A 13,462-nucleotide genomic window follows, 5' to 3' on the forward strand; every position below is an offset into this window, starting at 1 on the left:
TTGCTTAAGGGCTGGGACCTCATGTTTGTGTGATTATCATATTCCTGAGTCCTGGGATCTAAAACCTGAGTATAGCACGTGAGTGTGCCTATTTTAGAGTTACCTAAGAACCAAGAGCCCCTTTCTAGCAATTGTAAAAGCAGGTAAAGAACAAAAGTTCGTGAGATGTGTTGAAGGGGCTTCCCTGAGACTGACCATTCTTAACCTGTCCAGAGCTCCCTCCATTGTGGAGTCCTAAGGAAATTGTTTCTCATACTCCTATTCACTGTGGTCCTCTTGCCCCCTCTTCCCCAGACATTCCTTTATTTGGCAAGGAGTTGCAGGAGAGTTGATCCCCATGATGCCTTTATCCCTGAAGGGTAAACCAACTGAAAGGGAAAGGAGCAAATGTTGGGAGGAAGGCCCTTTTCCTTAGCTATGGGCCATCATTGTGTTAATGAGCAGTCTGGTGTCAGATCACCTCCTGTACCCTGGAAGAGTTTTATGCACTGCTCTATCCTAAGTTATCTTTACTGAGAAAAGCAGAAAGAAATTTCTTGTTAGTCAATGTGTTATCTCATTGCCATCGATACTCTTGTCTGTAATGTATATGATGGTGTACAAGAAAGCCAGCTGAGATCAAGGTGGAAAGTTGATATAAATTATGGATACCCTCATAAACATTTATTGACTCGAAACAACAGCACTTACTAACTCAGGTGTCACACTTTCTCGGGTGTCACTGTTCATGTTCACTCAGGTATCATCCATGTGTTTGCTCAAGTGTCACGGTCTGGTGTCATCTTTGAGTGTCACCCTCACAGATCACCCTCGGGTTTCCTCAGGCATGGCCACTTGTTGCCTGCCTGCACAACTAGCCGCCTCATTTTTTATGCGGGATTGTTCTTCTTCCAGGACCTTTCTCTTTCAGGTGTATTATACTACCTTGATCTTAACAGTGCAGGCGCCAGGCACCAGGTCTTCCCTGCCTTTACAGAGGTGCACCGACTCATCACATTTCTCAGATTTGGAATCAAGGTTTCTTCTGTCAGGGAATTGATGAGTATTTTTTCAGTTGCAGAGACTTACAGATTTTTAAGTTATTTCTACAGCCATTTGACATACTTATGGGTATCCATTCTCAAACTTCTAATAAATCTGTCTCCTGTTTTATCGTTGCCCTGGCTCTAATTGGTAGCAGAGACCACATGGCGAAAGCTTCCCATAGATGAGCCTCAGTTGTATGCCAGTGATAGAGACTTAATGTGTACACAGTGCCTATACTACTGAAGTGCTCCTAGCCCTCCTTTGGTGCATGTGCAGAAAGCTTAGTGATTAAAGCCTCGTAACCAGACAGACCTGGGTCCCAGTGGCATATATCCTTCAGCCTGTCCTTTACCTTTCGGAGCCTGAAACATGTGGATGATAGTAGATGATTGGTTGGGTGATAGAGAAGGAAATGAGATAACATACAGAAAATGCTTGGTGTGATGCTAGCTCAATTCGTCACATCTATTCTTATTAATAATATTAATGTCGCTGAATGTTTCCCAGGCAACAGAATTCAGCAGTTGTCTCTACTTTCTTTGGTGGCAGGTCCTCATTTCCCTATTCACATAACATGTTTTGTCTAAAGGACCTAGATTTAGAAACTTGCCTAATAGACTTTAGTTATGGAAGGAGGAATTTGAGAAGGAGGTAGTGAGAGGAAAAGGGGCCTCGTGATTTTTAAGTTGATTGCACTAATTTTATTGGCTCCTAGACTTGCATTTTCCCCCAAATATATTCTCTATTTTTTCCTCTTTATTCTTTTTTTTCCTCGTTAGTTCTTGAGGCGCCTGGCTGACTCAGTCCAGCATGCAACTTTTTTTTTCTTTTTAAAGATTTTATTTATTTATTTATCAGAGAGACAGAGCACAAGCAGAGGGAGAAGCAGGCTACCTGCTGAGCAGGGAGCCCAATGCCGGGCTTGCTCTGAGGACTCTGAGATCATGACCTGAGCCGAAGGCAGACACTTAAAAGACTGAGCCACCCAGGCGTCCCTAGTATGTGACTCTTGATCTTGGGGTTGTGAGTTCAAGCCCCGCATTGGGTGTAGAGATTACTTAAAAACATAAAAAAATCTTAAAAAAAAAAAAAGATGTTCTTTATTAAAATGAATATTTATGGGGGGGGCGCCTGGGTGGGTTCAGGTGGTTAAGCATCGGGCTCTTGATTTTGGCTCAGGTCATGATCTCAGGGTCTTGAGATCAAGTCCCTGTGTGGGGCTCCTCACTCAGCGGGAAGTCTGCTTGAGATTCTCTCTGCCCCTCCCCCCACTCGCACACTGGCACACGCACTCTCTCTCTTTCTCTCCAAAATAAATAAGGGGTGCCTGGGTGACTCAGTCGTTAAGCATCTGCCTTCGGCTCAGGTCATGATCCCAGGGTCCTGGGACCAAGCCCCGTGTCGGGCTCCCTGCTCAGCGGAAGCCTGCTTCTCCCTCTACCACTCCCCCTGCTTGTGTTCCCTCTCTCGCTGTGTCTCTCTCTGTCAAATAAATAAATAAAATCTTTAAAATAAATAAATAAATAAATCTTTTTTAAATGAATATTTATTGAGAATTTACCATGTGCCAATCATGATTCTAAGTGCTTTACATGTATTATCTTGTATCATCTTTCTTAGTTCTCATAAGTAAACTATGAGATTATCATTTTATGGATAAGAAACTGAGGCTCTGAAAAGTTAAGTGACTTGCAAACTTTTGCTCATTACAAAAGGTCACACAACCATATGTCAGAGCTGGCATGCATACCCAGACAGTCTAACTTCAGATTTCACTATCTTAACCACTGCACTTGAGTCTGTTTGTCTGATGATCTTCACAAACTGAATCATTTTTGCTCCTCAGAGTTCAGCTGCTTTATTTCACAGTTTCTGAAAGGAATGGTGATTGCAGGCTATTTCTGAAGCTGAGGAAATGACCGGAACCAGAAATTCCTTCATGCCTTCCCTAAAAGGCATTGAGTCAAGAAAGGTCTCCTCAACACATTAGGTTTTCTGAGACATACTCACAGCACCTAATGCATCATGATGGATAAGGTGGATAAGGAGCATGGAAAACCGAGTGTAAAACTCTATAATAGAACCCCAGAAGTCGGCCTTTTTTGGCTCCCCTGGGGGGAACCACAAACAAGCCTATGAATTTCTGACCGTATCCACAGTTGCTGGCTAGGTATGGCCGTGAGGCCTCTCAGAGCTTTCCCTGTGTCCCAGCAGGAGCGGCATCAGTACTCTCACATGTGGCAGAGGACACCTGGCTTCCTTCCCTAGCCTGGCTATATTTGACCTATGTGACCTTGGATAAGTCACCAACTTCTCTGTGTTTCTTCCCTTACCAAGTATATTGTTTACACAAATACAGAGATTTAAGAGATCTCCAGATCTCCCCTGTCTTTTCGCAGGGCTTGTAAAAGACCAAAAACAAACCAAAAATCAAAAGAGGTGTGAGAACCCTAAAACTAGAAGGAAATACACCAGAATCTTGTTAACTCTGGGATTATGGGAGGTATATATTTTCTTCTTGATACTCTTCCTGTATTTTCCAAGTTTTCCACAGTAAGCATGTCTTCCTTTTCTGATAGAAAAAGGAAAGAGAAGTTTGATAAAAAGAACATCACACATTGTCTTCATTGCTTTACAGTCTATGTCAGCATGAAGTCAGAGTGACAGGGGAGAGGCCAGGCTGAGGAAGCACAGTTGAACTAGATGCTTCAGTTACAGATATGCCTTTCGTGGCCCTGCCAGCAGCAGAGCTTAGTTAGCATTGCAGGCCAGGGCCACCTGCCACAGCCAGGGGAAAGGACTACTGCTCTCACTCTTCTCATTTCCGATTAGCAGTAACATCCTAGCCATGTAGTTGAAAATCCAGTGTTATAAATTAACAGGTTCTTCTCTTGATAAAAAGATTCATCAGGGGTGTCCGGGTGGCTCAGTCGTTAGGCGTCTGCCTTTGGCTCAGGTCGTGATCCCAGGGTCCTGCGATCGAGCCCCTTATTGGGCTCCCTGCTCTGCGGGAAGCCTGCTTCTCCCTCTCCCACTCCCCCTGCTTGTGTTCCCTCTCTCACTGTGTCTCTCTCTGTCAAATAAATAAAATCTTAAAAAAAAAAAAAAAAAAGATTCATCAGATAGACCTGTTATACTTTTAGCAGATTATTTACAAAATGAGTGCATCTAAAATATGATTCTAAATTTGATTTTAAAGTACAATTCTAAATCTCATATACAGATAATCTTTAGAAACACAACTGCTTAAACCAGGAAGGAACTTATTATTAAACTTTTTTTTAAATTTATTTTTTATTATCTTTTAAACATTTTATTTAAATTCAATTAATTAACATGTATTATTGGTTTCAGAAGTACAGGTCTGTGATTCATCAGTCCTGTATAATACCCAGTGCTCATTATATCATGTGCCCTCCTTAGTGTCCATCACCCAGTTACCACATCCCTCCCCCCCGCCATCCCTCCAGCAATCCTTGGTTTGTTTCCTACATTTAAGAGTCTCTTATGGTTTGTCTCCCTCTCTGGTTTCGTCTTGTTTTATTTTTTCCACTCTTCCCCTATGATCCTCTGTTTTGTTTCTTAAATTCCACATATCAGTGAGATCATATGATAATTGTCTTTCTCTGATTGACTTATTTCACTTGGCATAATACCCTCTAGTTCCATGCATATTAGTTAAACTTTTAAAAAGTACCTGCATGTTAAGATATTTTATGGCCTATTGAAGTTTGATTCTGGCAACTTTTGGACTCTTAATTTGGAAACTGTGGCTATGTTCAATATAATATAAATTAAAATTTTGAAAGATTGAGAAAAAATGAGTTAGGACTCCCTTACCCTTAATTCACTGCAAAATAAATGAATTTATCATAAGCACCTGACAGCATAGTGGAAACCACATGAGCTTTGGAGTCAGACATACTGGATATGGAATTTGGTTCTGTCACACAACAGCTGTTTGTGAGCAAATCAACCTCTTTTTTTTTCCTTAAGATTTTATTTATTTAGGGGGAGACAAACCATGAGAGACTATGGACTCTCTTGAGAAACAAACTGAGGGTTTTAGAGGGGAAGGGGGTGGGGGGATAGGTTAGCCCGGTGATGGGTATTAAGGAGGGTATTGAATGGAACACTGGGTGTTATACGCAAACAATGAATCATGGAACACTACATCAAAAACTAATGATGTAATGTATGGTGACTAACATAATAAAATTTTAAAAAAAATTTATATAGGGACAGACAGTGTGAGCAGGGGGAGGGGCAGAGAATCTCAAGCACACTCTTTGCTGAGCATGGAGCCCCACCCAGGGCTCGATCCCACCACCCTGAGGTCATGACCTGAGCTGAAACCAGGAGTCGGACGCTCAACCAACTGAGCCACCCAGGTGCCCCGCAACTCAGCCTCTTTATTCTTCAACATATACTGGGCATAATATAATGAACTCACCTCATATCTAGAGTGTTGTGAAGATTCTGTCAATGAATGTTTTATTTAATAAAGATTTTTTTATTTTTAATCTCTGCACCCAACATGGAGCTCAAACCCACAACCCCAAGATCAAGAGTCGCACACACCACTGACTGAGCCAGCCAGGCACCCCTCTGTCAAATAATATTTCTTCACCTTTTTTATTCCCAGTAATCAACACTCCTCCCTCTATCTAAAATCAGGGCAGAGTGTTCATTTATGGCTGTGTTTTCGGTGGCAAGAGGCCAGTCCTGAGACTTCACCTCTATTCCCCCTCTCCCTGTGGGCTACAGGGACCCAAGTTATCTTTACTTGTATTTTGAGGGGCACTTGGTTTCAAAGGAAATCATGGGCTCGTGTCAATTGTGATAGCTCGTTACTTCCATGTTCCCACACATCAGGCAGGCCGGGGCCTCCTTTATGACTGCCTCCTGATGGAACAGGTGGTTGTAATCAGTCATTCCATGATGCACATTTCTGTCCTTTGCTTTAGTCACTAAGATAGATGGGTACTATGGGACATTGCCTTGGAGACAAGTCATGCCCTGGAGACTATAGTCAGGCTAAATCAATCAAAGATATTAAAAAGAATATATAAGACAAGAAGTAAATTAGCTCTTGAGCTGTTGAATGTTCTCCCCCAAGGTTAGTATTCCACATTGTTTGCATTGCTGTTGGGTACTTAACTCTGTATGATTTAATGTTTAGGCAGCTTTCTGAAAATACTGCAGTATACTGACAAAGTTATATGCCTGGTCTCTATTGCTCTCAGCCAACCCTTAGGAACCAGGGGGATTTTTTACTTCTTGGGGAAATCACCCTATGGATTTTATTTTCAGGTGATTCTGAAGGGCAGCAAGGAGCGCAGCACCGGGGCCACTGGAGTTAACGCAGACTCCTCCCGCTCCCATGCTATCATCCAAATTCAGATCAAAGATTCAGCCAAGAGGACATTTGGCAGGTGAGCTGGAAATACGCAAAGAATTGCATTGTCTGCCTTTCCCTAATGTGACTTTGAAATATGTGTTATCAACAACAGGACACTCTGCCACCATGGAGTTTTTAATAAATATCAGGGATACAGAGTAGAGTTGTTAGCTCTGAAATAAATCATTGTATTAAAGTGCCATCAGTTAATTAACCATGAAGTAATGACCTATTGTTGGTCAAGCCTAAGTTATTAAAAGGGACATTGATTGCTTCTAACGTGAAACACAGTATCAGCAAAGAAATAGTAGGAAATGCATCTCAGCTTACAGGCCAAAAAAAAAAAGAGAGAAAATTAATCTATCCTTCTTGAAAGAAGCCATAAGACAATTGGGTACATTCATTGCTTCTCTGGTGCTATCTTAGCAAACTCTGCCACACTGATGGATGAGCCTATCTCACCTCTGAGTAATGAGTCTGTTTTTTTTTTTTAACTTTCTTTCTTTTTTTCTTCTTCTTCTTTCTTTTTTGGCTGGAAAGCAGCCCACAAAAGTTTCTATTTAATTACCTAAGTGGTAAAAAAAAAAAAAAAAATCACCTAAGTGGTGACCTAAGTGATTTGCATTGTAGTCATTTAGCTTTATGGGAAGAATGTTTTATTAATTTTATTAATTTCTCACAAATGATGAAAACCAAAGGAAGTGTCTGAGTGAACAGCTCCCACAATGGCTAACAGATCAGAATCTTATAATACTTTTGGAAAGCTGCCAGTATGTCTTTTCTTTCCAGAGGATGGGCCAGTGTTAATTTCTTCCTGCTGCCCCAAATTGCTGACTGATGTAAAAATAAAGCAGAGTCCCCAAGAAGTTATCCCTGCTGTGTGTCTTCTCTAGGATCTCTTTTATTGACTTGGCTGGCAGTGAAAGAGCCGCAGATGCCAGAGACTCAGACAGACAGACAAAGATGGAAGGCGCAGAAATAAACCAGAGTCTTCTGGCTGTAAGTTTGAAAGCTTTGATCTAAAAATCCTTCTTGAGGGGTGCCTGGGTGGCTCAGGCATTAAGCGTCTGCCTTCAGCTCAGGTCGTGATCCCAGGGTCCTGGGATCAAGTCCTGCCTGCTTCTCCCTCTCCCACTCCCCCTGCTTGTGTTTCCTCTCTCGCTGTGTCTCTCTCTGTCAAATAAATAAATCTTTAAAAAATAATAATAAAAAAATAAAAATCCTTCTTGAGAGATTTTGCCCCTCTTTACATGCAGCCAGAGTGGGTGAGGATGGGGTGGGGTAGAATCAGCGGAGTAAGGGCACGCTTCTGTCTGGCAGTGGGATTCCAGGGTTGGAGATGGAGGCTGCCTGATCAGATTCTTAGCAGTTCTAGGCAACTCTTCCCTTCTGTCCCTCTCTTCTCTTCCTCTGGTCAATCCCTTAGGGGCAGAAAAGTATTTCTGCAGCTGCTGAATGGTTAACTTAGGTATTAGGTAAGCTTTCTCTCACTCACCAAGTTTTTAAATTGTATTAATTTTTCAAACATAAAAAAATAGAATAAATCATATAATGATCTCCCAAATTCTTGCACCCAGCTTCAACATGTGAAAAATCTAACCAACCCTTTCCTTCCCCTGGTTGGATTGTAGTAAAGCAAATCCTGTCAGTCTTTCATTTCTTCCACAAATATTTCATTATCTCGAAGAGATAAGGACTCTTATTTTTTAATATAACTGTAATGCCATTATCATACTTGAAGAAATATTTAATTTTGTTTTTAAGATTTTATTTATTTGACAGAGATAGCAAGAGCAGGAACACAGGCAAGGGGAGTGGGAGAGGGAGAAGCAGACTCCCCACTGAGCAGGGAGCCCAACATGGGGCTCGATCCCAGGACTTCAGGATCATGACCTGAGCCGAAGGCAGACGCTTAACAACTGAGCCATGCAGGCGCCCAATAATTATGTAATGTTATCTATTATCCAGGAAGTATTATCATTTCTCCAGTTGTCCCATAAATGTCTCTTCACAGTTTGTTCAAATCAAGATGCAAACAGTACCCTTAGATTGCTTTTGATAGTCTCTTTTATTCCATATCAGTTCTTCTGTTCTCTCTTTTAATATCAGTGTATTTGTTGAAGACAACTGGGTCACTTGTCCTGTAAGATTTCCAACATTCTGGATTAGGTTGACTGCATCCCCATGTGGATGTTTAACATCGTACTGCATCCTCTGTGTTCTCTGTGGAGTGGCGAGGATCCGTCCTTGTGCTGTCCGGGAGGGGCGCTCCTGAGCACTTCCGGTGTCGCTCATCTGAACGGAAGTACGCTCTGAGTGTACGATACATACTGGACCTTGAAGCGGCTAAAATATCTCATTAATATTTTTTTCATACTGGTTACATGCTGAAATAATATTTTTGCTGGGTTTTTAAATATTTTTTGATATATTGGATTACATAACATATAATTAAGATTAATTTCAGGGCGCCTGGCTGGCTCAGGTGGTTAAGCATCTACCTTCAGCTCAGCTCATGATCTCAGGGTCCTGGGATCCAGCCCACATTGGGTTCCCTGCTCAGAGGGGAGTCTGCTTCTCCCTCTCGTCCCCCCACTCATGCTTTTCTCTCGTTCACTCTCTCAAATAAATAAAATCTTAAAAAAAAAAAAAAAGATTAATTTCATTTGTTCGGTTTTTTTTTTTTAATGTGGCTACTAGACATTTAAAATTATACATATGGTTTGCACTTGCAGCTAACATATTCCTATTGGGAAAGCGCTGTTCTAGAAGCTTGATCAGATTGAGGTTCTGGTTTTTTGGCAAGAATTCATGGGTAGTTTTTAGACTTCCTATAGGAACACATCAGGAAGTACAGAATGTCCGGTTGGTTGTCTCTTTGTGATTTTTAAGAATTAAGAAAGATTTGAGTGTTGTCGGTGTAATTCCTCTGTTAGAGTTTCCTCTCAGACTTTTTTGTTTAATGGATTTACCAGCCATTGATGAGCATCACCTGTATCTATTGTTTCATTAGGGATTCCAAAATGGTGATACTCTCATTCTAACATTCCTTCTTTATTAGCTGGAAAGAATTTTTCCTCAATTAAGTTCATACAGTAGAGACAAGTTAAATGCTTGCTTGATTCTTTGCCTTCACTCAACAGTTTTCAGAATGATTTGGTGTCCTAGTAACCTAAACATGACCAATGAATTTGTTGTTATTGACTGTTTTGTTTGGCTTTGTATTATTATAAACTCATTGTAATTATTATTCTTTTTGCTATTTAAATTGTACATCTTTGGGCAATGGGAGCCTTTTCAAGTATGTTTCTCTGGTTTTTTGACCAACTATTAGTCTGTAATAGCTTCCTGGCGTTTGGGTATGACAAGATTTTCTAGGCTCATCTTGTACATTTCCTTCCCCAGACCTTGAACCAGTCAATTCTTCAACAAGCCTTGGTTTTAGAAGGAAATGGCATTTAGAGACCATTTAGGGTGCTAGGGATGCTTACTACCACTGGGTTAGTCCTGGCTTCTAGGCCTTTTTGTTGGACAGAGCTCGGAAGTAGATTTTTTTTTTTTGAAAGAGGAAAATACATTAGGGACTCATAATAATAAATTAATTCAAAATTAAGATTACAGGGTTTTGGGTTAACTTTTTTGAATTTATATTTTTGTCTCCTTTCTCTTATGCTAGAATTCTTAGTTCCTAACAACATTTATATAATTTGCTCTACTTCAATATATGTGTATTTCAAAATAATGCTGATATTTTTCATAATACGATTACTAAATTCAGATTACTATTTCTTTGCAGTTTCCTTTTCACCCTTAGGTTGTATCCCACTTAGGTGTACAGTCATAATATTGTGTTGCACAGTCACTTGAAATCTTTTCTATATGTTTAAGCTTACCAATTTCATATTCAGTTAAAGTAAAAACTGTAGAACATTGAAAGAAATCTAGTGTCCATCCCTGTCCCCTCAACCCTATTACCTCCCTCCCCTTAGATAAGCATTCTATATATATACAAATATATATATATATATATTTGTATTCACCTCAGAAAAAAAGGGTAGCATACTGCAAACACTTTGCTTTCTTCACTTAACAACACCCTAGAGCTCACTGCATGGCTGTATACAGAGCTCTTCCTTGTTCCTTTCCGCGGCTATACTGTGCTGCCTGTGCCCCTCCATATTACGTCCTTTTGATCAGAACGGAAGTCTCCAGCGAGGCACTTTATTTCCAGGCCTCATGAGGGATAAATTGCGAGGCTGAGAGAGGTGAGAAAGACAACCAGCATCTCTTTTTACTTTTTCAATTTTTGAATAATTTTAGATTTTACAAAAGTTGCAAAAATAAATACACAGCATTCCTTCACCCAGCTTCCATATTATTAATATCTTGTATAACCATAATAAAATGATCTAAATCAGGTAATTAACATTGGTATAATACCAAAACAACAACAACAACAACAACATTGGTAATACTATTAACTAATCTACAGACCTTGTGTGAATTTCACCAATAATCCCACTAATGTCCTTTTTTGGGTCCAGGATCCTATATTACATTTAGCTGTCATGTGCTCATAGTCTCCTCAGTTTTTGTCATCCGTGACTTTAACACCTTTGAAGAGTGCTAGCCTGCCTGTTTTTGTTTTGTTTTGTGTTTTGTTTTGTTTTTGCGGATTCTCTGTGAATTTGGGTTTATCCCATGTTTTCTCACGATTAGATTGCGTTAAACAATTTTTAGCAAGAACACCACATAAGTTGTACCCTTCTCAGTAAATCATATCAGGTGGTGCATGAAGTCAGTATGTCTTATTACTGGTGATGTTAACTTTGATCACTTAGTTAAGGTGGTTTGTGCTAGGTTTCTCCACTGTAATGTTAACCATTTTCCCTTTATAATTAATAAATATCTTGGGGCACCTGGGTTGGTTGGGCGTCTGCCTTTGGCTCAAGTCGTGATCCCCGCATCCTGGGATCATGCCCTGCGTGGGGCTCCCTGCTCATTGGGGAGTCTGCTTCTCCCTCTGCCCCTCCCCCTGCTCATGCTCCCTCTCTCTTGCTCTGCATGCGCTCTCTCTGTCTCTCTCAAATAAATAAATAAATATCTTATGGGGAGATAGTTTGAAACTATGCAGATATCCTATTTACATCACACTTTTGCTGCCTAATTTTAGCATCCCTTGATGATTCTTAACCTGCAACAATTACTGTGGTGTTTACCTGGTGGGATTTCCTGTTCCTATCATTCTTTTTACATTAATTAGTTGGGATTCTGCTGTAAGATGGAGCTGTCCTTTCGCTACAATTAATTAATTTATTAGATTATTTATAACAGTAAATGGATATTTCTTTTATATGCTAGATTATAATACATTTTTATCATTATTTATTTTATTGCTCAGATTGTCCTCAAAGGCTCATAGGGATCAGTGGCCACACTTGGATTTGAGTATGTAAGGGGCAGGTGTAACTCAGGGCCAGGGTTTGGTTACCTATATGTCCCTTTTGGAGAATTGTTCCAGTGGTAAAGTTTGGGGATATTACACTGATTTGTAATAAAAGAGGAAATTCCCTTATACAGATTTCTCCCCCTATCTGAAAATAGAACTTACCTATGAAATCTTCTGTAAGCCAAAATGGCATAAGGCAAAGAAGTGATTACCATTAATTTATATGGAAACAAATGTGAATATTCCCAGACCCCAAAAATAACCTCTTAGGCTTTTCTGATATCTTAGGACACATCTTGGTAATGGATGCAGAAAATAAATGAAGATAAAGCACAGGTGGGGAGCCTGGCTGGCCCAGTCAGTGGAGCATGCAACTCTTGATCTTGGGGTCATGAGTTCGAGCCCCACATTGGACATAGAGTTTACTTTTAAAAAAAAAAACTGTTAGAAAAAACAAAAGATAAAGCACAGATGTTTGCAGACACAGTTCAAAGCTATGGCTTAACCAACTGAGCCACTCAGGTGCCCCTACTTTTAAATAAAAGCAAAAATCCTCTTTGGATTTCTTTTTTTTTTTTTTTTTTAAAGATTTTATTTATTTATTCATGAGAGACAGAGAGAGGCAGAGGGAGAAGCAGGCTCCCCAAGGAGCAGGGAGCCTGATGAGGACTCGATCCCAGGACCCCGGGATCATGACCTGAGCCGAAGGCAGACACTTAACTATCTGAGCCACCCAGGCGCCCCCCTTTGGATTTCTTTAAGTTAGTGCACACTCTCGCTCTCTCTCAAACTAATTATCAGAAACTTCTATCTGAATCTACACTCGAATCTACACCTATAGGTGTGCATATGTGAGCAGGGAGGTAGGGGAGTGGTATAGAGATTTTCTGTACTTAAGTGCATCTATAGCTACTAATAGTATGAGAGGAGGCAAGAAAAAGGGAGCTGGCAAGGCAGAACTGCCACCACATAAGCTTGGACTCTGGGGGGGCCTGTGGGAAGGTCCCTGGTTTGTCTGTTCCCCACTGTTGGGGCTAATCCTAGGATTATAGCCTTTAGGATGGGAGGCCCTTAACTAGACACAGGGAGCTCACTCAGGATGTTTACCCGTCTAGCTTGATTTTTCCTGTTGGACAAGAAACTACCAGGGCATTTTGACTTCCTTTTGGAGGATTGTCTGAGTATGGCTTATTTAAGAAAAGTCTGATCTATTACTTTCTCTTTGCATGTGATATTTGATGTGCTTGTTGTTAATCTACCACTTTGCAGCTGAAGGAATGTATCCGCGCATTGGATCAGGAACACACCCACACTCCCTTCAGGCAAAGCAAATTAACTCAGGTAATGTTAAATGTGAACTTTGAGTTTGTTCCATTTCATTTATTTGTTCGGCAAAGCCTCCACTGCCACCAACGCATGATGCTAAGCTTGGCGGGGGGGGGGGGGGGGCGGGGGGGGAAGGAGTCACATTCCTTCCAGGTCATTCTAGGCAGGGATGGGCATCCTCGGGCAGAGATGCCTGCAGTATGAAGCAGCTGAGCTTTCACAGGGCAGCAGTGTACTTCTGGTCACCACCCAACAGCTTT

General features: G+C 40.8%; 1 protein-coding gene across 1 annotated transcript in view; it reads left to right on the top strand.

The window, feature by feature from the left end:
- Positions 1 to 13,462, top strand: part of KIF24 (kinesin family member 24) — an 84,716-nt gene that overhangs the window by 58,340 nt on the left and 12,914 nt on the right. Inside the window, exons 7-9 of the mRNA XM_032396795.1 lie at positions 6,340 to 6,461; positions 7,321 to 7,426; positions 13,146 to 13,217. Of these exons, the coding sequence (XP_032252686.1) occupies positions 6,340 to 6,461; positions 7,321 to 7,426; positions 13,146 to 13,217 (300 nt within the window). The remainder of the gene's footprint in view (positions 1 to 6,339; positions 6,462 to 7,320; positions 7,427 to 13,145; positions 13,218 to 13,462) is intronic.

This window comes from Phoca vitulina, unplaced genomic scaffold (assembly GCF_004348235.1).
Source record: "Phoca vitulina isolate PV1807 unplaced genomic scaffold, GSC_HSeal_1.0 scaffold94, whole genome shotgun sequence".
Taxonomy (NCBI): domain Eukaryota; kingdom Metazoa; phylum Chordata; class Mammalia; order Carnivora; family Phocidae; genus Phoca; species Phoca vitulina.